This window comes from Sinohyriopsis cumingii, chromosome 6, assembly GCF_028554795.1.
Source record: "Sinohyriopsis cumingii isolate HCF-2022 chromosome 6, ASM2855479v2, whole genome shotgun sequence".
NCBI classification, from domain to species: Eukaryota; Metazoa; Mollusca; class Bivalvia; order Unionida; family Unionidae; genus Sinohyriopsis; species Sinohyriopsis cumingii.
This window is the reverse complement of record NC_142966.1, coordinates 99,381,959-99,409,616: the sequence shown is the minus strand read 5'-3', so window position 1 is coordinate 99,409,616 and position 27,658 is coordinate 99,381,959. Positions and strand designations below refer to the sequence as shown.

The 27,658-nt window shown below is 33.7% G+C and overlaps 1 protein-coding gene across 9 annotated transcripts in view; it reads left to right on the top strand.

Moving 5' to 3' along the window:
• The window catches only part of LOC149797543 (putative phosphorylase b kinase regulatory subunit alpha), a 180,993-nt gene that overhangs the window by 74,669 nt on the left and 78,666 nt on the right, over positions 1-27,658 (top strand). For 4 of the 9 annotated variants that reach the window (XM_089962405.1, XM_089962409.1, XM_089962408.1 and 1 more), the window contains exons 17-20: positions 2,007-2,095; positions 4,845-4,871; positions 17,385-17,564; positions 25,133-25,180. In XM_089962405.1, coding sequence (XP_089818531.1) covers positions 2,007-2,095; positions 4,845-4,871; positions 17,385-17,564; positions 25,133-25,180 — 344 coding nt within the window. Of the gene's footprint in view, positions 1-2,006; positions 2,096-4,844; positions 4,872-17,384; positions 17,565-17,677; positions 17,720-25,132; positions 25,181-27,658 lie in introns of all 9 variants that reach the window. The other 5 variants (XM_089962411.1, XM_089962406.1, XM_089962413.1 and 2 more) reach the window with 3 other exon arrangements.

The window sequence follows — 27,658 nt, the reverse complement described above, 5'->3', positions numbered from 1 at the left end:
ACATATTTTGGAAACTGAGCTTGGGATGTGTAAGTGACACATTGCTCATATAGTCTGGGGAAACTGCTAAAAGATGCAATTGAACTGGTGTAAATTGTGCCGCAAGATCACATAGTTCTAATAACCACACTCTGTTGAGCATTCTGGTGGCCTAGGGATTAGAGCATCCACCTCGGATGTGGGAGGTCGCGGGTTCGAACCCCAGTCAAGTAATCCCAAAGACTTATACAAATGGTACTAACAGCTACCTTGCTTGGTGCTCAGCATTACGAGGTTAGTGTTAGGACTGGTCAGCCTGGTGTCAGGATAATGTGACTGAGTGGGACATGATGCTACATGTCTGCAGCATGATGCCACAGTGCTAAATATTATAAACTGCCATAATGCAGACATTGTAGCAATATGACTGACATTTTTATACAGCTATGTTAAAAATTCAAATCATACACACACACACCACACTCTGTTACTTGGCCTGAACAAGTATAAGCTTCTTCGTTATCATGTTGGAAAGCAAAGAGATGGTGCCATTACAAACTAAGGGATTACGGTCAGATGAGCACAGGCTGTCCTAGGACAACTTGGCACTGAACAAGTATGAAGTTTGTCAACTTGAAAATATATTGGATACAGGAAACTGAATGTCCCAGTTGTTGTTGTTGTTGTTGGGTTTAACGCCATTTTTCAGCATACGATAGGCTATACATGGCGGCCAGTATTAATGGTAGAGGAGAACCCAGGAAAACCCTGGGAAGAACCACTGACCCACGAGAAGCTACTGGCAAGCTTTCTCACATACCCACATAGGCTGAATCCGAGACTCGAACCGGTGCAGATAGAGGTGAGATGGCAGTGATCCGTAACGGAGAGCACTTTAGACCACTCAGCCACTCGGGGCCCCGAATGTCCCAATAGCATTTAGTACATTTAGATGGCTTAGATATTATAACTCAATTGATTAAATTGGATAAAAGTGTAAATGATACAGTTTTGCATTGATTCAACATGTATATCATTTTCCATATTTTTACTAGCCGAGGATTGTCATTCAACTTTCATTCCACATTGGTACATGTAACAAGCTGAAGCAGAGTTTTGAATAAGTACCATGTTTTTCATGAATGAATTATTGCCCATAGCAAGAGAAGTCAATTGACCAATGAGAAAGCTTGTTACATGACCAGATAGGTATTCAGTGTTGGGACATCCCTAATAATCACATGCTTCAACTCTAAAGAAAAATGTGTATGTGAAAGATATGAATTAGAGGAACTTGTGTACAACACGTTTCACCTGCAGAAGTCACTTTGGTTATCACCAATTGTCTTCCTTGGATAATGTGATTAGCAGTCTGATTGGAGCAGTTTCCTGTCCAATTGTGAAGCAATATATACTATTTTGGCTACTTTTATATGCCAAGGGATGATGTGGCACAGAGTGGACCAACAATCCTTCAATTGTGAAATATGCTTTTTTGCATGAAATGTCACAGTGGAAAAATGGATCCAAGTAATAAGTTATCCAAAGTACTAAACTTCTTAAGTTTGGTATTTTTCAAAACCAGTCACTTATTGTTATGCTTTATGGGATTGGATGCAAGATTGACTGATCTCAAACACTGAAAACCTTGATGACATGAAGAAGAAAAAATCACACTCCTTTGAAAATGAAGATGTGACAGTGAGCAGAGACAATTGTATTTTTTGCAATAACACATGCTTGACACAATTTAAGAACTTTACTTTGTTCATTTTATGTTTAAAACATATATTTGACTGACTTTAGCATGTCAGCATGATAAAACACATAACTGAGGTGGCTGTTTGGAACTGTTTTGTTATTTTATTAACATACATATCCACCTTGCTGGTTAGCATAGGAATAATATTGGATTTTAAATTGCTAGATAACAGACATATTTAATTAGCGGTGATGGTGCAGTACTGTAAATAAAAGAATGCCGCAGAAAGATAAATTGTGTATGTTTTTTTGTGTGCGTATTTCAGAGTTCATCTTGGAACCCTTTCAGACTTTGTGTCTACCTCCTGTGTGACAAAACTGAGTTTTGTGCATCAATTAGATGATTCCAGTCAAGGTAATGTATTGAAAATTAAAGTCTTTATTTGCATGTATTGTAAATATTGCACATTTATTGCAGTTTTTATATCAGCTTTCCCAAAGTTTCTGATAAATAGTCATATATGTCACACAATGTGGTTAGAAAGGAATTTTGTATTCCCACATTTTGTTTTAATGGCAAACTCTGTATATATTGTGTTATCATTACATCATCTGTTTTTCTGTTGCTTATAAATGAGACTGGTATGCAATAAAGTCTTTTTCAGCAGGTTTTCCTTCCTTGTATGTATATAGACATCTCAGTACAATACTTGCTAAATATTCCTGATTAAAAGTTAAGTTTTAAAGTAAAGATAAAAGAAACTTTTATACATTTATTTTGATAGGCATGAGCATTTTCTTGTTGAGATAACTTTAGTCTGAATTTATTTTCTGTGTGATAAATATTTACAGTAGCTGTTGGATTCCACTAAAAGCTCTGTAGATGTGAACTATATAATCAGTAATTATACTACAACTCTTTTATCTGGTAAAGTAATTTTTAAATATATAAAAACCCAGAAATATTTACTGAAGGTTTGTTAACAAGATTGCACAAACTGCATTGACACACAGAATGTTTCCTGGGACATTTCTACAAGGACAGGCCCTGGTGATTTTGGAGTCAAAAGGTTAAAGGTCAAACTCACTGGGACTGAAAGAAGTAAAGTGTTTTTTTTTCACCTGCAGAATTGGTTTTAAATTCATAGTACCATGCAATATATGGATCTGTGTTCTTCATATTTCTTACAGACATAATTATGGTTGATTTTATTTTGTTAATATTTTATGTAGTCATGACTATATTCATTTCTAAGATGTAAAATATCAAGTTAGGGGTGCTCCAGTAAAACATACTTAAGATACAGTTATGTCACTGTCATTGTGGAGTAGACCTCTGTAGATGCAGTTTTGAATTTGGTGTCAGTTTTGTAAGAACTTGATGAATAATCAGTGCTTCCTGGCATGTATTGTATAAAACTAGTTTACCATGGGAACCATTTATATATAAATCAAATAGTCCTTAAGAAATCTCATTAATGTAACAGTATAAATATCGGAATGGAACATACTTCTTAAGCTTTTGGTGTTTAAAGTGTAATTCATATGGACAAAGGCAGCTGTTTGCTTTCATCATAGATACGTTTTGCTTAGACTTTATAATTTAATTCAGTTGCAGTTATAAGGATAAAGTAATTTTATTAAGTAATGAGTATTCTGCAAAGCAACATTGAGGTCAGCAAATATGATGTTAAATTTATACATTTTAGTTTAATGATTTTAGCAGTACATTTGTATGCTGCCACTGCGTGCAGCAGGAGTGTCTTGTTTTGGTCCAATTCATCCCTCTCTCCATCCATCCTCCACAAAGGTTTGTTAACAAGATTGCACAAACTTCATTGACATACAGAATGTTTCCTGGGACATTTCTACAAGAACATACCCTGGTGATTTTGGAGTCAAAAGGTTCAAGGTCAAAGTCACTGGGACTGAAAGAAGTAAAGTGTTTTTTTCACAATGACTTGTGTTATGAAAAAAAGAATGAGAGGTAAGGTCATTGTGTCTGAGATAAGAAAATGGTTTCAGCACAGAAATTGGTTATTGACCAGTGACATTCACCAAAGTTTGTGGATGACGTGCATGTTGTGTAAGAAAGAAGCTTATTCATTTTTGGTCAGAGGCCAAGGTCACTGCAAGAGGAAAAATATCTTTTGCATAAACAACTTGGTTCTAGAACTCATACCCTCACCAAAGTTCATAGAGGGCTACAATTGAAGGTATGGAGGAGTTCTTTTGTTTTGGGGGTCAAAAGGTCAAAGGTCAGGCTCATTATGTCTAAAACAAAAATTGATTTCGCAGAATAAATTTCATTCAGAAGTAAGCTCTTGGACCAAACATTGGGTGGCTTGTTCTTATGATAATAAAGAAACCTTTAGACTCTGGAATCTAAAGGTCAGAAGTCAAAGGCATGGTGATCTAATAAGAAAATAAAGTAATAGACTCTGCATATTATTTAGTACATAAAAACAAACGTCAAGGCAACTGAGACCTACCAGTGCCTTCAAAGAAGGTTATTAAATTGTGCAGGTGTACACATTATTGTACTTTTTGGACAAGTCCTTGTTAGCAGGAGACAGACAAATGAAATTGGCTTGGCATATTAATGTTCATATGTAAATGACCCAATAAATGCAGGATACTATCACAATTTTTCCAGTTTTTCCACATTTTATAGCATCTTTAGACTTGAGCAAAACCCACTTGAATTATAAATAATGAAATTTAGAAGGTTACCCTTATGTAGATGGCTTATTAAATTTTGATGCCATTACAGCAATTTTTCAATCATTTTTGTTTTTAACTTTTGGGACTTCAATAATATTTTTGGCAAAAAACTGTTAATGCAGATAGGCAAAACCACTTGCAATGGACAATGAAATTAAATGTAGGCACCTTTGTATGTGTGTGTGTGTGTGTGTGTGTGTATATATATATATATATATATATGTATGTATATATATATATATATATATATATATATATATATATATATGCAAATGACTGCATTAGATTTTCCTGTCATTTTGGCATTGCTTCTGACCTCTTTTTGTTGTTGTGAACTCTTTTTGGACTTGATTTTATTTGTCTGCAGTGGTGACATACATGTTTCAAAAACAAATCTAGTTGAATAAATTTCTTTTGCATGCATGTACATGTATTTTCAGGTCATGGCCAAATTAAAGTAGCTGATTGTAAGTGGTGTTTGATTTCCTGAAAAGGTTATGCTTTGCTATGTTGCTTAAAACCAGGAGAATTCATTAGAAATAATGATCTGCTTTGTTCTTGGTGTCTGTGTGTAATTCTTGTGTTCTTGTGTTGTTTGTGATTCTCCTGTATGCAACACAAAGAAATATTGAAATACATAGCTGTCTCATTGTGTTTCATTTTTACCTTGATAAGTATCACATACATGTGTCTGTCTGTCTGTCTGTCCAGGAATCATTTGTGTGCTTGTTCAGTAAGAGTAAGAATCAGACATGGTTGTAATTTTTGTGATTCTATATATTTGGCAGATATAATGTAGACACTGCTGTCTATGATTCAAATGTATATTTGACAAAGAGAAATGTTTGCTAGTTGATTTTTCTGTATATTTGGCAAATAAGCAAACAAAGACATGGCTGTCAATCTCTGATTCTTTTTTGCATTTGGCAAATAAGAATTCACAGACATGGTTGTTGGTTATTCTTTTGTGTGATTGGCAAAATCAATAAAAACATAGCTGTCTATTTTGCAATTTTTATTTTCTGTATGCTTCACAAACAAAAAACAGACATAACTGTAATTAATCAATATGTTTTGCAAATCAACACATGGATCTCTGTTTATTTTCTTTTTTTGTCAAATAATAATTATACATGACTATCTGCTTTTCTTCTGTGTGTTTAGCAAATAAGACATACTGCTCTGTAATTGTGATTCTTTTCTGTTTTTTTCCTCCAAATAATTGACACATAGCTACCTATTTTTAAATTCTTTATATGGTTCAAAAATAAGAAATACAGCAATAGCTGTCTAACTTTTCTGTGTGTTTAGCAAGTACAAAATGCATACATGGCTTCGGCTAACGTGGGTATGTGAGAAAGCTCACCAGCAGCTTCTCGTGGGTCGGTGGTTCTTCCCGGGGTTTTCCCAGGTTCTTCCTCCACCATTAATACTGGCTGCCATGCATAGCCTATCGTGTGCTGAAATATGGCGTTAAATCCCACAACAACAACAACAACAACATACATGGCTGTGTTAATTCTTCTGTATGTTTAGCAAGTAAAAAACAGACATGGCTATTTGCTTTTTTATTTCTCCATATACTTAGCAATTAAGGAGCACAGATAGAGCTTTGAAGCAGGTATTCTTCTCAACACTCGCAAGTAAAAAACACAGATACAAATGTTAATGATTTGTCTTCATGCTTAGAAAAATTAGATATGGCTGTCATTGTGTGATACTTTTGTATGCGTAGCAAATATAAAACTCAGGTATGGCTGTTTATTGCTAAATAATTCTTGAGTGTACATAGCAAATAAGAAACATAGGCATGGCTGTTGATGATAACTTCTGTATACTTGGCAAATATAAAACACAGGTATGGCTATCTATTTGTAATTCTTCAGTGTGCTTGACTAATAAGAAACATGGAGATGACTAGTATTTCATCTGAACACTTGCCAAATACAAAACACAGATGGTATTGCTAGTAATTCATCTGAACACTTGCCAAATACAAAACACACAGATGGTATTGTTAGTAATTCATCTGTACACTTGCCAAATACAAAACACAGATGGTATTGCTAGTAATTCATCTGTACACTTGCCAAATACAAAACACAGATGGTATTGCTAGTAATTCATCTGTACACTTGCCAAATACAAAACACAGATGGTATTATTAGTAATTCATCTGAACACTTGCCAAATACAAAACACAGATGGTATTGTTAGTAATTCATCTGTACACTTGCCAAATACAAAACACAGATGGTATTGTTAGTAATTCATCTGTACACTTGCCAAATACAAAACACAGATGGTATTGTTAGTAATTCAGCTTTACACATGCCAAATTAGAAAAACAAACAATAGTGTTAGTAAATCTTTCATAAGTTTGCCAAATATGGAGCACAGGTATGGCTGTCTATATGTAATTTTTCTACGTGCTTGGAAAATAAAACAGACAAGATCATTAGTAATTCTTCTGTGTGCTTTATGCTAGTAATGTTTTCTTGACAAATAAAAAGAAAAGATCGACATGGCAATTTGTAATTCTTCTGTACACTTGGCATATATGAAACAAAGATATGGCTGGCTGTTTGTAATTCCTCAAGAAACTCAGGCATGGTTTTCTATGTAATTTTCTTTACAAAATAATAAAACACCAACATAGATGTCTAGTTAGGTTTTGAGCTGGTTTTATTTTTTTTTAATGAGAAGGTCATCTTAATTCTTTGCAAAATTAGAAATAGGATTGGCCATCTTAGATAAGCATAAGCTGCTCTCTAGTACACATTTTAGACTTTGTCTCATTTATGGGACTAGTCCTTTTCCCCTAAAAATGTTGAATTAGCATCAGAGAGATTATCAAAGTAATCTTTTTTCATTTTATTATCAGGTTTGAAGTTATCTTTCTTGATTTATTACCTTGCTAATGACTGTGATATTGCATTTCATCATTGGTTATAAAAGTTGATTGATATGTTGCCATTTAGCTGATATGTTGCCATTTAGCTGATATGTTGCCATTTAGCTGTTATGTTGCCATTTAGCTGTTATGTTACCATTTAGCTGATATGTTGCCATTGATATGTTGCCATTTAGCTGATACATACATGAAAATATCACAGATCTTTTTCATTGTTGCCATTGACTGTAATGTAATTTTGAGCATAACATGGTTGCGCCATGTACATTGTCTTAAAATGTAATAAATGTTTCAATGTTCATAGAGCTGGCAGATTTATTACTATTATTATTCAATTCTGAAAACTTGTTGCTATAGTCTGCATTTTTCTCTTATCAGCCACTACAAGATCTTTTAACTCATGACAGCCTATAGGAAAGAAAAAGTCATCATCATTGCCTATCAGAAGAGTGCTGTGTCTGATTCTCAAACTGTTTATCCATACCCTGTTAGTCACATACCAAATATAGCTTTACATGCAATAGATAATCCCTCATGTGTCAATAAACACCTAATGGATAAGCAGGTCTTAAAGCTACCTATGTGTTTATCAAGGTTAGCCCACCATTAGATTATGCTTGCCTACATCACCAGCTAGAATACACTTATTTTCTAGTACATATGCTGCTACAGGCAAATGTGACTCAAACCAATTAATTATACAGGATGTGCAGAACAGACTACTAGATGCTCTGTTTATAGCAATGGGGCCTTTATACTGGGGGTCCTGGGTGGCCAACAAGTGCAAAGAGCTCACCTTTACAGATCATTGCCATCTCACCTCTGTCCTCATGGGAAAGCTTGCCAGTAGCTTCACATGGGTTGGTGGTTCTTTATGGAGTTTTTCCCTGATTCTTTCTCTACCCATTATTCTGGCTGCCATGTATAGCCTGCCATATGCAGAAAACAATGGCATTAAACCCACAGCATTAATAGAATACTGACATTGTCACCAGAGGAAAAGCAGCTAACATGTAGTTAATTATGATTTATATGGCTATAAGTTTGTCCTAAAAATTAGAGGGTACAAAAAAATTTCATGAAAGTAGTAAAATATTTTGTGAAAGGATGATTTACATACATTTTAAAAAATTTGCAAGATAAATGTATGTATTATGACACAGTTATCCATTATTGTGATGTTGCAAGGTTTCAGGTCTAAAGAGCACTCACATGAGACCCAGAGCAACAGGTGTATATGGACAACAATAATTTTTTTTTTTTAACAGTAATGATTCATATGAACCCCAAACCATTAATGAATCCACCATTGCACACACACACACACACACACACACACACACTGTTTACTAAAAAGCATTGTGTGATGTCAAGCATCACCAAAGTATTGATGTTAAGGTTATTAAGGTTAATTCCAGTTTGTTAAACCATTAACAAGATTTTCTGTTCTGATTTTAACTTTTTAAAAAGCTTTTTGTGACTTTTGCAAATAATCCCATTAAATTATGATGCTTTCAATAAGGTACTATTTGCCTTGCACACTTCAGCATTTCACTGTGTCTGTCACCATTTTTCAAAATGACTTTTGCTCTAATTTATTCCATATCACTCCAACACGGTATTTGTGATACTGACTTTCTGTAGAAAAGTCTTGTTTTAATTGATGGATATAACCTAATGCTCAAAAGGATAAGCATGGTGTCCTTTTTATAAATCTACTTTATCAGAGTGTAAATGTTATCAACCTACTTTATCAAGGACTAAATGTTATCAACCTACTTTATCAAAGAGTAAATGTTATCAACCTACTTTATCAAAGTGTAAATGTTATCAACCTACTTTATCAAAGTGTAAATGTTATCAACCTACTTTATCAAAGTGTAAATGTTATCAACCTACTTTATCACAGTGTAAAAGTTAACTTACTTTATCAAGGTGGAAATGTCATCAGCCTACTTTATCATAGTGCAAATGTTTTCAATCTGCTTATCACGGTGTAAATGCTACCAACCTTCTTTACCTTAGTGTAAATGCTCTCAGCCTGCTTTACCTTAAATGCAGTCAACCGTATTCCCTTATTTGCCATCAGCGAAATGCCATCATGTTATGACTCAGAAAATCCTTGTGAGTTGTAACTTTATTTTTCACACACTGGGAAGATATGGGCTAACAAAGAGTAATTTTTATTGTAGGACAAAAAACTTTACATACTTAGTTCTTTGTCATCATATTGAATATTTGTGTGATTTCTTTGTTATTTATCTCTGGCAGTAAGGCCAAGTGAGTTTATGGTATGGTACCATATCCATTAGGTGTTGTGTGTTAAGCCTCAGTCAGTAATTGCTTGTTATCACATTGGAGGCCATATTTCTGGTCCAATTTCTAGCCTATGTGGAATACGGGCTTTCCTAATACAGATCTCAGATGCATTAATAATGAGCAAGATCCAGGCATATTATAGTGCTGATCTTGCATGTGCTCTTTGGAGACTAGATTTCAGATTTAAATCTGATCAAACTTAGAAAATAGGCTTATATCATAAAAATCTCCAATAAATTTAGTAATTAGTGAGATACACATTATTCACGTTATGATGCATCTGATTGGCTAAGTATGTTACTACTCTAAAGTCACTTTTTACCAATCCAGGTTTTATGCAGTTTAGAACATCGAGCTTATAACTTTACGACCTCCATCAAATTAGTGAGATCTGTGTAATGTGGACATGTCTCTTAAAGATTTTGGATGATTTTAATAGTGAAAAAGATTGTTGCTTATGGATGAGTTGATCTTGCACCTGATTTTGAACTAACTTAGAGAAACTATCTTTGTATCATGAATCTTTGAAGATTTTGGTAATGAGCTATGTTCATGCATATGAATGAGGTTATTATGCATCTGATTGGCTTAGTTTATTACCAAGTTGAAGACCATGTTTACTTCTGACTTTGATCAAACTTGGAATGTAGTTGTATATCCAGATCTCAGATGTTTTTGACAAGAATCAAAATCTATAGATTAATGAGATGATGATCTTGCATGTGTTTGGTTGAGTTCATTATCACTTTGTAGTCCACATCTCTGATGTGGTTTTGATCAAACTTTGAATGCATCATATATTTGATGTCAGATATGTTTGGTAATTTGCGAAATCCGTACAGATTACTGATGTGATCTTACATCTGTTAGGCTGAACATGTATAATTGACACTTGAGACTATGATTAGATTTTGATGAAAGTTGTTAAATAGTCTTAGATCATCAAAGTCTTGGATGACTTTGATTATAAACAAGATCTACATATATTTTTGAGGTATTCTTCTGTATGATTGGCTGAGAATGTACTACTCTGGAGACCAAATTTAGATTAGATTTTGAGTATTAAATGAGCTTAAATTGAGCTGATACCATTTGTGAAATGGATTAAATTTGAGATCTCCAAAATAATGGAGATCTAACAGGCACCATAATGAGGCCATGTCCTGTTAATATTTAGATGAAAGAAAAAAAGAATAAGTGGACCAATGGAGCTTATATGATGGCCTGTAGTTAGTCATCGGAGAGTTGTCCATCTGTTAGCACAAGTTTGTTATTGCTGCTCCTCCTAAACTACTTAGAGAATTGCCATGAAACTTCAAGCAAACACTCATCTTGGAAATCTTGTTATTGATTGCCCCAAACAGTTGGTCACATCGACTTTGGGTTTGCAAATGGTTAAGATATCTAGGCAGTCATAATTTAAAATGGTGGTTATTGATAATCCACTATGGCTGTTGTGGTGGCCAGCTTGATAATCTTGTAATTTATACCCTCTTCATTGATAGTTATATTTAATTGTTTTTTTAACTAAAATATTTTTTTGTCATATTTAGTTGGTCCTAAATGAAAATGGTGTTGATACATCCCAGGTGGCTGCTGGCATAGTGGCTGACTTGAAACTTTTGTTTTCATGACTCCACATTAACAGATGGTTATATGATTATGTGGTTTTCTGTAAAAGATTTCATACTTATGGTGGCTTCTAAATGAAACTGGTGCTAGCAAGACATCCAGTATTGTAGCTGTGTGTCCATCTTAAAAGGTTTTTTGCTATTCCTTTTGAATGGATGGTCTTGTTAACTTAGGTTTTGACGTTAAGACTTCTGTAACATTTAGTTCATCCTAAATGAAGATCATTTTACAGTTTTGACAGAATATCACATTGTTAGAAATCATATGATCCAAAATAAAATTCTTAGTCTAGCTGATAGTTTTTTCATATTAATAGATCCAAATTCTATACCAATTTAAATCCAGCCTGTTCATTAGCAAAAATGCTTTAAAAAATAGCCGAAATTCTTTATTTTTGCTCAGGCTCTGTTTTGACAATTGAATTTTCCTACAACTTCATTCTTATTGAAAATTAAACACTGAATTAGCCTTTCTCAGTTTTAAAGAAAATCTTTTCCATAGTAATCATACTAAATACCTGCATGAACTGGAAACTATAGAATCCACAAAAAAGGGTGCACTATGAGAAAAAAAAAATGGTGCAGATCAAACCTAATAATGCCAGTATGCTAGCCATATTGAAGATCTTGTTATAGCTTCTCATGAACTGATTGTCCGAGAGACATAGGTTTTCGCTGAAAGACTTATGATATATAATTTCTTAAGGAATATCTAGTTGATGCTAAATAAAACTTTGGCTGATGAGTTGAGGCAATATTGAAAATATTGTCATCACTTCTCTTTTGAAAGGTTCATCATTTTGACATGTTTTTTTTACTAAAACACTTTTCACTACATGTAGTTGGTACTAAATCAAATGATGCCAATGTGATCTCCAAACATCTGAAAAATCTTGTAACATATATTTCTCCTAAATGGATGGCCATGCTGATTGAGAAAAAAAATTGACCTTGGGACAAATTCAAATTTCATTACTTGTATTTTTGTACTTTAAAAGCTTGTGAATACTTTGACTGATACATATGCAAGAGAGTTTTGACCAGACTTTGATACATATACAAGAGAGTTTTGACCAGACTTTGATACATATACAAGAGAGTTTTGACCAGACTTTGATATATATACAAGAGAGTTTTGACCAGACTTTGACTGATACATATGCAAGAGAAATTTGACCAGACTTTGATACATATAGAAGAGAGTTTTGACCAGACTTTGATACATATACAAGAGAGTTTTGACCAGACTTTGATACGTATACAAGAGAGTTTTGACCAGACTTTGACTGATACATATACAAGAGAGTTTTGACCAGACTTTGATACGTATACAAGAGAGTTTTGACCAGACTTTGACTGATACATATACAAGAGAGTTTTGACCAGACTTTGATATATATACAAGAGAGTTTTGACCAGACTTTGACTGATACATATGCAAGAGAAATTTGACCAGACTTTGATACATATAGAAGAGAGTTTTGACCAGACTTTGATACATATACAAGAGAGTTTTGACCAGACTTTGACTGATACATATACAAGAGTTTTGGCCAGACTTTGACTGATACATATACAAGAGAGTTTTGACCAGACTTTGATACATGTACAAGAGAGTTTTGACCAGACTTTGACTGATACATATACAAGAGTTTTGACCAGACTTTGACTGATACATATACAAGAGAGTTTTGACCAGACTTTGATATATATACGAGAGAGTTTTGACAGACTTTGACTGGTACATATACAAGAGAAATTTGACCAGACTTTGACTGATACATATACAAGAGAGTTTTGACCAGACTTTGACTGATACATATAGAAGAGAGTTTTGACCAGACTTTGATACATATACAAGAGAGTTTTGACCAGACTTTGATACATATACAAGAGAGTTTTGACCAGACTTTGATACGTATACAAGAGAGTTTTGACCAGACTTTGATACATATACAAGAGAATTTTGACCAGACTTTGATACGTATACAAGAGAGTTTTGACCAGACTTTGACTGATACATATACAAGAGTTTTGACCAGACTTTGACTGATACATATACAAGAGAGTTTTGACCAGACTTTGATACATATACAAGAGAGTTTTGACCAGACTTTGACTGATACATATACAAGAGTTTTGACCAGACTTTGACTGATACATATACAAGAGAGTTTTGACCAGACTTTGATACATATACAAGAGAGTTTTGACCAGACTTTGACTGATACATATACAAGAGTTTTGACCAGACTTTGATATATATATACAAGAGAGTTTTGACAGACTTTGACTGATACATAAACAAGAGAAATTTGACCAGACTTTGACTGATACATATACAAGAGAGTTTTGACCAGACTTTGACTGATACATATAGAAGAGAGTTTTGACCAGACTTTGATACATATAGAAGAGAGTTTTGACCAGACTTTGATACATATACAAGAGAGTTTTGACCAGACTTTGATACATATATTAGAGAGTTTTGACCAGACTTTGATACATATACAAGAGAGTTTTGACCAGACTTTGATACATATACAAGAGAGTTTTGACCAGACTTTGATACATGTACAAGAGAGTTTTGACCAGACTTTATGTTTAGGTATATTCCAGTAGACAGCTTTCTGACATTGATTGAAGGTCCATGATCTTGATTCCGTAGAGTTACATGTACTGGCATGAATAGATTTTTATCAAACCTAGTTTATGTCTGTATGGGATGAATACCTTGAATAATAACACTTAAATAACCAGTTTTTAATAAAAATATTTCTGTGATTTTCTATTCTTTAATCAGGTTCCAGGTCAAAGGCTAAAATAAAGAGTTTTGTTCTGCTCATGTGAATACATTAACTCAGAAATGTAAGAAAATATTTCTGCTACCTAATTTAGTATGCTGGAGGTTCTAAAAGCATATCAGAAATAGTTTTCAGTGATAAAAAATAATAAAAGAGGATAAGAAATGGGCTAATCTTAGATTCCTAACAATTTTAGAGGCCTGTCATATTGAAAGACTGTTTCATCTGTCTTGTTGTTCTTTTTTGCAGTAAAGTGTCTTTTTCTTGTAATTAAAATGGTCTGTTGCAAGTAATTAATGATGACATTTACTTATTGTGGTCTTTCTGATTTCTGATTATTATTGGATTATCTTTTCTGTGGTCCAGTATTTCAAGACTGATAATATTTTGGATTACCTTTGTTTGACTGAATACTTTGCCAAGGGACAGACCATGGTAGATGACCCAGGCTAATCTAATGTTAGGTTTTGAATTCACACCCTTCTGATCATGAGTCTAAGCAATGTGGCTTCAAGGCAGGCCTGGGTTCATACTCTTGACAGTCAGTTGTGCAAATATGCATAATCATAATATGGTACCAGTCTAATAATTTGCTACCTTATAGTTTAGAAAAAACATTTTACATCTTTTCAGTTATTTCAACTCTGTGTTATGCTGTCACTGATTCACACTGGATGTGGATCTCAAGAATATTACTTACAGAGCTAGATGAAATAAAACAGTGATTGCCAAATTCAAATTATTTTTGCAAAATTTGCACTGAAAACCAACCAAAAGTACAAAAATCACTAACATTAGTTTTAATCCCTACCTTTGTTTATTAAATCCTCTTTTGTTCAGAAAAATTCTCCCCTTTTTGTCAGATGGAGTTGGAACTTTCCCACCTGCATTTTCAGTTCTGGCAGTACCAACAATATAATGGTCAAAATTATAAGTAATGTCCATGTAGCCTGTTTTATGCAGGTTTTGCAGTTTGTTGTTGTCCATCCACTTCATTCCACATCTATTCATGGTATATGTAGGTAGCCTAAACAGTGTTTTGAATATCTGGCCTCATTTAAGTGAAAGAATTACTTCTTGTAGCAAAGAGAAATGATTGACCAATCTGAAAGGGCTTGTTATATGAACTGTACCATATTCAGTAAACTGATTTTGATGATGGAACATGTGTCATTATCTATTGAGGCGACCTTGATTATTGCATATCTTACTAAGCATGTACAACTTATCTCCCTTGAAAATTTCCTCATCCCTTCATTTGCCACATATCATACCTGATTCAGTAATGTAATATAATGCAATATGCCAAGTCAGCTCTTTTGAATTACCAACCTATTCTGTTATCATGTTTTTTGTAGGGATTGAATTCTTTAAGAGTTTTGATATGATGTTGCAATCTTCAACAATAACAGCTGGGTTTTTTTATTGGCCCAATGTAATTTTACTAATTTCATATAGCATTACCAAGAGCAAATGACCATATTCAAAGAATGGATGAATGGAGATTCATTAATTATGTTTAAATCAGCACATATGTGATAAAGGAGTTACATGATCATTCTTTTCTGAAGGAACAAAATCCAGAATATAGTCTCCGTACACTTATTGATTCATATAATCAGAGCATGTTGACATTCCAGACTGTAACTTTTGACACCCTGCTTGGAATATGGAATAATTCTAGTTTTGTAGATCTAGATCTCTGAATATTCATATTTCCATAGAACTCTAATCAGCAGGATTGGTAAAGGTTTTGCTGTTAGATTTCATGTTTCATATCTTATTCTGTTTTTTTAATTTATGGATGTAATACTCTTTGAGAGATGTATTTTCTGTTTCTTAACACATTAACCCCTAGCGTTGACTTTATGGGGCAGGAGGTAGTAGCCTACTGCCGAGCTCTGTAGCGTCATGGTCATGCATGATACACTAAAGTGGGTGGTATTATAGAAAGGTAGACAGATGTAGCTCTACAATGATACCAAATAATCTGGAATATCTAGTTGCACTACAAAATACATATAGAAAAACCTCATTTTTTGGACCCGACTTTTTTTAACCCAAAATTTGCCCTTGGTTGGAATCTGATTTTGTGTCAGGATTTTAGACTTTTTGGTCTCAGATCTAAGGCAAACCGGTACGAACTGCAAACAGACAGATGAGCCTTTGCAAAAAGTAGGATAAGATGAGCACTTGGAATAAAGATTGGTCTCCATACAAACATAATGGCTCAGTTTAGCGAGAAAAAAAAGGAAAAAGAAAAAAAAAGAAGTCCAACTTTTACCCTTCTGCTCATGAGCAAGTCAAATAGCCAATGAAAATCAATGTTTCTAACACCACTAGGCAGTATGTTATTGAAAGATGACCGGGGATTTGGTGTTTTTGAGTCTATTCAGAAATAGCTTTCAAAATGTGTTTCCTACTCAATTTTTAGGCAAAAATGACAAAAAGCTCCAGGGGTTAATGTGTTAAAGTAAGTCAGTGTAGTAAAATCTAAATTAAGTACTACAATCATTAGTATAATTCAGTGTTTGTTAATTCAGTCATTTCTGCCTGCTTCCAACAAAACTTTTACAAAAAGTATTTTATGAATGTAGCTTCCTTTCTAAATTTAATAAAATATTACACTCACTAAACATTTGTGATTTACATGTTCCATATATTTAATCATATTTATTATGTTCCATTTTAAACCAACACATCCAGTGGTTGCAAAATTTACTTGCCTAGTATAATCTCACATTCAGATAGCTACATGTATTACAGAAATGTACAACTTGGCAAATGTTAATGACCTAAATCCAGTTTTATGTCAGGTTATTTTCTTGAACTTATTCTGTGTCCCTTTTAAAACCAGTTGTAAGTATTTGTTAAAAGTTTATTAGTATTGAATAGAAGAGTAAACTCTTGTAGCTTGATTAAAACAAGTGAAAAACAAACTTCTGGTAGAAAGTATGAGTATAGAACCCAACTTTCCTTGAGCAAAGTTGACAATAATTTTGAATGAACATTATTTTCATGAAAGAAAGTACTGGCCAGCCCTGAATCAGCACTTACCTGATCAGGTGAATAATTGGAAAATTTACTTGATTGCCAAAAATTTTAAATTGCAATTTTGATTTGAGCAAGTGAAAGTTCAGCCTCTGATACCTCACTGATAACAAGTGCTTTGTTGTATACTGTTTTCTCTGGTTTCTGTTTCGTCAGCATTTTAATGGATCAATTGCTAAGCAGTCATTTGGATTATATTTTTTTCTAAATTTGTTACATAATTTTATTTGAATAATCTTAAACATTTCTGAAATTTTTCAGTGGAGAGTCAGATTATGGATATGATAGGAGACGTCCTGATTGACACATGTCCTCGGCCAAGATTGCTGAGTCCAGCCCGCAAAAGTAAAAAACGTCATCTAAGTAATCGTAGTACAGCTAGTGTGGCAGGGATTGTTAGAAGGACTCGTTCAATTCAAGTGGATCCAGAGCAAATTCCAGGTATAGTCTGCTCATTGAAGTCACAAATTCTTTGTTATTCAGGATATCAGCTGTGTCATTTTTTATTAAGGATTTTATTTTTCCATGATGGTAAATATTATTTCTTATCTTAGGATTATTCAGGACAAAAGGTGATGAGAATAGTTCAACAGAAGGTCAGTGATTGTAAAAGGGTTATGGATGTTACATAGCACTTTTAGCTCACCTGGCCGATTAGAACTTATGGCATAGCACTGCATCTATTCTGCATCATGTATCATCTTTCCATCAGCAGTTGCTTCTTAGCTCTCTAGTGGCCTTAACTGTCATCAGAATGTGATCAGACTTGGTATGTAATCTGCATCATGGGATCTTGGATGGCTTTGGTTATGATGAACATCTATCTTATGCTGTGATTTTGTCAGGATGCACCTTTCACCATCTATCACAGTAAAATTCAGGTGGCCACATTTAAAGGGTGCAAGAAAACTAATAGTCTATATATATTACAAGCTTTTTCTCTGGCTGTTGGGCAAGTTCTCTAATTCACCAATACACTTGATTTTATCATTTGGGCCATTAAGGAAGAGTCTCATTGATCAATATTGCCTCCGGCCTTGACAGAACTTTTAGTGAGTGCATTGTAAAGAAGAGATAATGAGTGTTTTGGTGTTAATTCTAATTATTTAATGCAGTCTTGGTGATAACTATTGATGTTGTAATACAAATGCAACTACTAAGTATTCTGAGGCCATTTGAAGTGATTTAATGAACCCTAATGATGACGACAGCATCTGATGCAAGTAGAAGGAGTGACAGTTTGGAAGATCATTGTTAAATGAATTTTATATGTAGCATGCATTTACTGCAGACAGGAAACCTATTTAATTTCAGGCTAAAAAGTTAAAGATCAAGGTCACAGAGACCAAAAGAAGGATATCAGTTTGTATTTATGATATTGCCCAAACCTTTTGGTGGAGTTTGTTCATACATTGAATATCATCATGAGCTAAGACAATTCATTATGCAACATGCTCACTTCACCTTTTGACTTGGGGGTCATGTCACACATTTTACAGCAATGCTTTGATCATGGGCCTGACATGCAGGTCTTGATCTTTTTGGTTTTCATGTATTAATGAGTAATTGTGGCCTGTAATGATCATCAGATGTTTGTGAAAGTTGATATGTGTATGTGAGCTTACAGTTTTAAGACTAAATGAGTTGGATTAAAAGTAACATCTGTCCATATTAATGAGACATTCTGGTGTCAGATTGGCTTAGCTTATTTCACTTTATTAGGCCATATTTCTGGTCAGATGTTGAATGGATGTTTAAGTTTATGTCAAAATGATCTTGGATGAGTTAAATCATGAGTGATGTCCATTGGTGAGGTACTCTAGCATCATACTGGCTGAGTTTGTTACCACTTTAGAGGCTATATATCTGTCCTGGGTACTAGCAGCTGCCTCGTTTGGCTCTCAGCATTAAGAGGTTAGTGTTAGGACTGGTTGGCCAGGTGTCAGGATAATGTGACTGGGTTTGACATGATGCTACATGTCAGCGGCATGATCCCCAAGTGCACACGCACACACATCTATCTCTCCTGCTTTTCTTCAGGCTTAGTATTTTGTGCATTTACTACATATGTAGGAGACATGACATATTCACTCTGTAACAGACATTGTTTATATATTTCTAATAATTAGATTATTTAAGAGTTTTACATTATTACTGTCATTGTTGGCTGCCATTAGAGACTGTTCCTAATGTCATAGGGAGAGTTCGTTCAGTAGCTGAACTTAGCAGGTGGAGCATATTTAGCTGAAATTTTATTGCAAAGGGAAAAGTGTCACCTTTTTTGCTGGAGTAGCTGTTTATTTTGTTTAAGACTTGTTTGCTTCTTTGGTTGTACTGTCATTTTCTTAAGGTTTTACAATCTCAGAAAGGTAAAGCAGATATCTTTTTCTTCCATGTATAATTCAACCTCTCATAAATAGCATGCAAAGGAAAATGATAATTTTGGCAGCTTAGACAAGATGATGTTAAGGAAGTCATCTCTTTGGTGGAGGGTGCAAGAGAGGAAACAAGCACATAGTTGGGTATTAAAGGTGGTAGTTGCAAGGAGTTGGCTGTTAAGAGAGGTTGGACTGTCATGTTTCACTGTACCTTTTGATATGCACCATAAAAAGGATTTAAGGTGAAAATTGAATAAATTTGCTGATTTTTCATTGTGTTAATACAGAGGAGTCTTTTGATCTCTCTTTGCAATGTACTTTTCTTTTAAAAATTAAAGCCTCTGTTGAAGCTAAAGATGTTTTTGGAATTATAGAGCTCATCCTGAATAAAGACACCTGATTTCATTTTACTTGAATTTTTGGTAATAATACTTTTTTTTATGAAGAATATAATAATAATAATACAACACTCCCTCATTATAACACCACCCATTTGAGTCATATAGTATACACCATTATTGTAAGAGTACCTTATAAAATTGAATAGATTTTACATATAATTTTACTACTTTATGATATGGTGACCATTACAAAGCTTGCCTTATAATGGGAACTGTGTTATAATGAAAGGCCTTATAGTGAGGGAATGGTGTATTTTTTTATCATCAGCTTTCCTTACATATCTTTGTACAGAGAAAAATCAGTGTGGCAATTTCAGATATTTTAAAAAATGATGAGCATATTGATTGTTATAACTTTTGTCATGGGAAATGTATAGGCTGGGGTGCTTTAAGCATTCTGCATGTTTTTAGAAAAATGTGGTGGTGTTATGAGAAGATTCTCTAACAGGCTAAAACAAAACATGACCTGTTGTGATCCAATGTCAACATTGATGTCAATTCTGATGAAAAGGTCCCTGAGTCTCACATCTAAATGTTCCACATAATGCAGGAGATACTGAATGGGATATGGGGTTTTCATAAATGTCCAGAAAGCATCTGTGGGTTGAAGCATGCATGCTGTACATTTGGAAACTAATGCAAATTGAAAATAATGCAAGTTTGTTTTGCAATACAAATTTGTGAATATAAATGTATTGGATCAAATGGAATTTAAAAAAACTTATATTTCATATTGATGAGATTTAAAAGAGTTCAGTTTTTCAATTTGTTTAATGCCTTAGGATTGTAGCTTTCAAATAAATTTCAATCTGTTAGTTATTTCCAAATTTACAGTATTTTCACATATCTTGTATTTATAATTTTTTTCTTTGCACCATTTTTTATCGTCATAAAATTTTTACTAGAAAATAGAAGATCATGTACATATGCATTTTATCACTGGTTGCAGTTACAGAGGAACTTCTAATTCATCCTTTCTTTACCTGATGGTCTGATACCAGAGATTGCCCTGGTCTGATACCAGAAATTTCAATTCAAGTGGTCTGATACCAAACATTTCAATTTCACTGGTCTGATACCAGAAATTTCAATGGTCTGTCAATCTTAATTGTTCCAATATGACCTGCCCCACACACAAATGTTGTAACTTGTTGATGGCCTAGATAGGGTAAGTCCATCTATCTGTCTGTCCACCCATCAACATTATCCTTGAAGGACTTGGATCTGAAGCATCAGTTAGACAAGTCACAGTGCCTGAATGGCCGTCTTTTTTCCAACTTTGGTTTCCCAACATAGGTTTGGTTTGTTTGTTTGAGGCCCTACAAATTGTAGTAAGTATGGCCCTTTGTGATGAACCCATTGTATGTGATACACCCATTGTAATATCTGTAGTTGGTATATCTTTTGTATTGGGTTACCTAAAGTTTTTGTGCAATTCTTCATGTTTACATTTTTAGAATTTTACTATTAATTTGGTATGACATCATCAAAGTTTTGCATACATGTATTTTACCAATGAAGTTAGGAATATAACGAGGTATTTGAAGTTTCTTTATAAAAGTTATTTCATGTAAATACAGGAATATATAGTCCATAATCAAATGAAAGTAAAAATCTGATATTGTTCTATTTTAATATCATATGCATGAGACCACCAAACGTTTTGCCCATTATTATACAGTAATTTAGACAAATTTAACCCCAAAATTCAGAATCTAAATTAATTGGATCCCAGATAGAATAATATTTATACAGATTGATACAGAAACAGTTGTAGTTATTATTTACAATATTATTAGATAAAAACTTTTATGTTAAAACTTCAACAACATTTAAACTTGTGCCTTATTGGTATAGTGTGGCTTTTGTAACATTTATAAGGAACAATATATGTATGCCTGCGGCACTGGAAGAATATTACAAGATTCATTTGATAATAAAGTATGTACTTGTAAGTCAGGTCCAACTGCAAACAGCGTAGATCCAGATCTGCTCTCTCGGTATGTGCTGGCAAATCTGGGTCAATGCAGTTTATTAGGAACAGTTAGTAGAGCAAACAAACTAGCCCTTGATCTGCTGGCATATTTGCAAGTGCAGATCAGGTCTGTGTTGTTTGCATTTGGACTTCACTTATAAGCAAGTTTGATAGTGTATTTTTTAAAATTGTGACTGTTCATACACCATCAATACAACAATAAAATGATCACTACCATATTTGTTGCATTTAATTTTTTGTATATAAAGAACTTTCAATAAGAATTGTTGTTCAAAATCAATGTACATTTTAATGTTAATGACATGAAAATTTTCAAGTAGCATAATTAACAGTTTTTATAATTTTGTTGTTTTGTTTATAATCTTATTTTTCTAGTCTTTTCCCATCATATCTTTTTTCTTTCCTTGCTTTAGCAAAAATTACCCTCTTTGTTGCATTCAAAACATGATAGTTTATTTTCTGTATTTTGTTTAATTATTAGAAGTTCCCCTGTACTTCATCTGTATGGACATGTTGTAGTTGTAATTCCACACACATGGTTTAGTTGACACATGTTACTACATTTGTATGGGAAAATAAGAACAATATGAGCAATATTGCATGGCAGTGGGAGTGTAGTATTGCTCAGAAAAAATGAGTTCATAGTTTTCCATTCTAATATAGTAATGCATTTATGATACACTCATATTCATGCATAACTCCATGAGCTTGGTTACATGTTGTGCCATGTGACACAATGCAGTATGCAGAAGCACTGCACAATTCCGATAATGTTGAATTAATGGAGACAAAAATGAGTGTATAATAATAAAAATATATTGTGAGGATGCCTAACACAATTTAGAACTGCATATTGGTTAGATCAAAGAATGTTGCATGCATGATTTTATTGTCTGTAGTATTGGCATTGGATATATGGTACATGTATTAGATGATTCCTTAGAGTCTTCCTATTTTGTTACAGTACTCAAACCATCGTAAAGGTCACCTGTCTTAAGCAATCACCAGTCTTCGACAGAAAAATATTTCAAAGTCCCATGATTATAATTACTGAAAGAATGAACTGCCATAAAGAAAGCACCTTTCTCACATACTGATATATATATATAGTTTTCCAGTGTAGAACATTGATGGAATAATTCAAATCTTTCATCTTGTGACTCTTCTTATTCATCACTTGAATTTATACTGTGATCTAAGTGTTCTTAAACTGGCAAAAACTCTGCTTTTTATCATTACTTGAACATTCTTTTACAGTCATCAAGATAAAAATTAATTGTAATACATTTATATTCCATAACATTCAGTGGGTGAGTTAGAGGCTTGCAAACCTGCCAACATCTACATATTTGGTAATCTGGTTTTGAGTCAAGAAAAAACATTTTTGTAATTATTATTTTTTAAATTCAATAATTTCATACTTTTTATGAAGGGAAAAACAATTATAAATTAGAGTTGATCAAGGACCACATTATTAATTTTTTGTTTAATCTTTTGGGTAAGTGTTGCCTTTGTCTTTCGTCCTAGTCATGTTCGTATCATTGCCCAAGCTGTCTTCTGTTTCATATGTTGTGTTTAATAGTCTTTACAACTCTTCTTTGAATGTTGATATGTGTTAAATATTATGAACTTAACTTAATGCAATCTATCTTATGATGAGGAAATTTTCAGTGCATGTTTTGGTATCATAAAGTCATATTTGGATTCAGTTCATGCCATTCTGACTTGTCCTCATTTTTCGTTCAGAATGTGAGAAAAATAATCCCTGATTATGCATTGGTACTTGTAAGGAAAATTACAGCCTCAGGATCCTAACCTACACCAGTGAATATGAAAGATTATGTTTTTATTTAAACGCCAATTTTCATACTTCTTAGAGGTGGCTGCTTAAAACAGGTTTGACTGTAATGTGTCTTGTAGTCATAATGTTCAACTTGTCGTATCTCCCTCCGATTTCTCTTGCATGTTCCATATTTGTATTAGATTGGTCCCATAACAGACGAATGAGAGATTTTGTTCATGATGTGTATAATCGTATCCGATTTTTGTGTAACATATCCTTATTAAATTTAAATAAATAAGTCCTTTGCAGTAGCCAACTCAAATTAAATACAATGCAGGATCTGTGCAAAGTGTAACATTAGGTTATGTTAGTGGAAAAGTAAAACTAGTTTCAGTTTCTTAATATTGAAGGATTTTAATTAGTCTACATGCATAAACAGTTAGGAAGATGATGCTAATTGCTTGTAAGATGATAAAATATTCTCTCAATTTATAAATTCTCATTAATAATTCTTTGAATCAAAGTTGTTAATATAAATCTGAAATTACACAAGATAATTTTTTCAGACTCCCTTCATGGGCCATGATATATTTTGAAAATTATTTGGCAATTCATTATAAAACTGTTAACTAGAGACAGTGTTTTAGACTGAAGTGAGAAGAAAAAAACCCATATCAGCTTATTTAGCTTGCCTAAATGTGAAAAAAATCACATGAATTAGAACTGTTATTTTGACACTGAAAACTGGTCAGAATTGTGTTAATTTGGCATAAAACATTTCAATTCAAGAAAAACACCACCAGATTATTTTTGGTATCAGTGCCTTATTTTGCACATTACTGCAAAACATCACAGACCCATATCTGCTGTTACATAATCCACTAGCAGGTTTGGATCTGTCTGTGATGCTCACTTGAAATGCAATGTTGATAAACATCATATATACTTGTGCATATGTTTGATCCAGCTGTGAACTGCATATTCCCTGATGCAGCAGGAGAGCTGGGTCTATGCAGTTTGTTGGGATTAAGTAGTAGAACAAACAACAGAGACCCAGATCTGCTGGCATATTAGGCATTAGCTGTTTTTTTGCAGTTAGAACCATCTTATATGCAAGTATATACAATAGAGTAGACACTTACATCAGCTGGCACATTATGTGATGGCAGGTCTGGCCCTATGCTCTTTTCAGTTTGGTGTGCACTATTCATTAGCCTGACTTCCATGTCATCTCATTTGATTTAAGCATTTTTCCATTATATTTTACCAAGTGTGTCATAGAATTAGATAAATAATTGCTTAAAACTTTTATTCATTAAATTCTGCTACTCAGTTTAAAGTAACAGATATTAAACAGATCAGTAAAACTAGACTGTGTTAATATTGATTTCTCTAAATTTATGTGCACAATGTTCTGTCTGTGTTACCTGTATTGTCATATTGTTCTTGAGAAATCCATGCCCAATTAGAAAAGAGGATGCAGGAACGCCTTGCGGCAGGTACGTGCTGCCACTTAGTGGTTTGACTTCGGTAGATAGTACTTTACCTCAACCCACTAACTCTGTTGTGTTATATTAAAAGCTGACCTCGTAGTTTTCTAACAATTGTATTCGGATGCATGTTTGAGTGACCTAATGCAAAATGTAATATGTTTCTATTGCTCTTGTCTTTATCATTATTTTGCAGTGGATATATGTATCTCATATGACCCATGAGAAAAGAGACCTTCAGATGATGTCTTCATGTTAATATCATTATTTTTTTATTATGATGATATCATATTTGATATGAAATATTTGTCAGAACATGGAAATTCTTTAAATGTATCTGGAATTTAGTTTACATTTCGTAAAATATAAAAGGAATGTTTTTAAAGGAATGCAGTAGAAAATTAAAAACACCATTCAATACACTTGATAAATTTCATATATTTGTTACACGTTACTGATAAAAGACTAATAGCCCTTTTTTAACTTATTTTCCCCCAGGAGTTCTTTTTGTTTTCACCTGTAATTGGAGTAGAAAGTGCATTTTTGGGTTACTTATAAATGGATCCAAATGCATCTGTTTCTTAGAGATTTTCATGTATCCAGATCTAACTATATAAAAGACATTTTTGATTGGCTATTTCTGCCATGCATGTGCAGATAACTGGACTTCTTTCTTTTCTATGCGTATTGGACCTATGATTTTTTTATGTCGTGGTCCCATTGTAACCCAGGTCTGAAATCTATCCTTCTTTTTCAAGATTCATCGGTCCATATGTATCTCAAACCTGTCTGAATTAGATCAAAGTCCCTAAAGTCTCATATTCGAACACAGACTCCAGTTCCCAAATTTTTGGACTGAAAATGTATGGTCTTAGTTATTTTTCCCACTAATTTTTAACATGAGTAGAAGTCTACATTATTTGATATCATTATAAAACTACATGTTTCCCTTTTCAGTAATACCACTTACTTTGTTGTGTCATGAATATAATTGATGTTACAGAGCTGAAAAGTAGGGTACTTCATGATGCTTAAACAAGGCTTGCGGGGTTAATGAGCTACAACTCTTCTTGCAATGTTCAGTTGGTTCAGAACGAAAGCACTGCAGATCTTACCAGCAACATATCCACATTTTGAAGGAGCTTTCAAAACCAGATCTATTTAGATTCATGGTTCTGTTGTTGTTGTTGTTGTTTTGTAGGGTTTAATGCCATTTTTCAGCACACGATAGGCTGTACATGGCGGCCAGTATTAACGGTGGAGGAAGAACCCGGGAAACCCTTGGAAAGAACTGCTGACCCACGAGAAGCTACTGGCAAGCTTTCTCACATACCCACATTGGCTGAATCCGAGACTCGAAACGCCGCAGACAGAGGTGAGATGGCAATGATCCGTAATGATCCATGAGAAGCTACTGGCAAGCTTTCTCACATACCAACATTGGCCAAATCCAAAACTCAAACCCACACAGACAGAGGTGAGATGGCAGTGATCCATAATGGAGAACGCTTTAGACCAGTCAGTCACTTGGGGCTCTGATTCGTGGTTCAAGTCAAAGGTCATTGCTGGCATTTTTATATTTCTTTGAGCTTGTGGATACATTGATTTGTACAGATACAAGTGAATTTTGACAAGACAATATATTTTGTTGCATTCCACTAAACAAGATTATAGTTGGCACTGTCTCTGACTTTAAGGTCAGAGGTATTGACTTGGTACACCAGCTGTATTGGTTTCTTAGCATGGAATATTATCATTGCACCTAGTTTGTTTATGTATCTGAAGAATACCTTGAATGAGGCCACTTCAATAACTTAGTTATTTTTCCCCAAAAAATGGTACTAGATTGAATCAAACTTTGCATGCAGTTATATCTTGTCATTGTTTCAGACTGGTTCTGTGATCTTTGATCTTTATTACAAACTTAAGGTTAAAAAGCATGACAAAGAATACTTTACTGCAGTTACACGAGAAAATGGATTTCTTACCAAATTTAGTATGTTGGAGTTTGTCAAGAATATTAGAAATAGTCTCAGTAATCAGCAGTTAACAAGAAGTATTGGATACATCTTGGATTCCTGGAAATTCTTTTTGGTGAGTAAAGCATCAGTCTCTTCAAGGGCCTCTTGTTTGTTTTTTCTTGATATATGTCTGTTAACATATATGTCAGTCTTATATCTGTGTCCTTTCCAAATAATAAAAACTTCACCTACCTGTGTACCTAGCAATTTCCTACCTCAATGTCACCATTAGATTATGATAATGTACACCATGCCAGTATATTAGAAAAAGTTAATCCTAAATTCTTTTCGATGACACTCAAATAACCTTGCAATCTATTGTTTTAAGCACCTTCGAAAGTGTGGTTATACTGGAATTATTTGCTAATATGAAACATATTCTGCTCTTTAAAAGAAACCAAAGGTGCCAATTTCACATCTGAAAATTGTAACTTCCAGAAGACATGTTGTTGCTACTACATGGTAA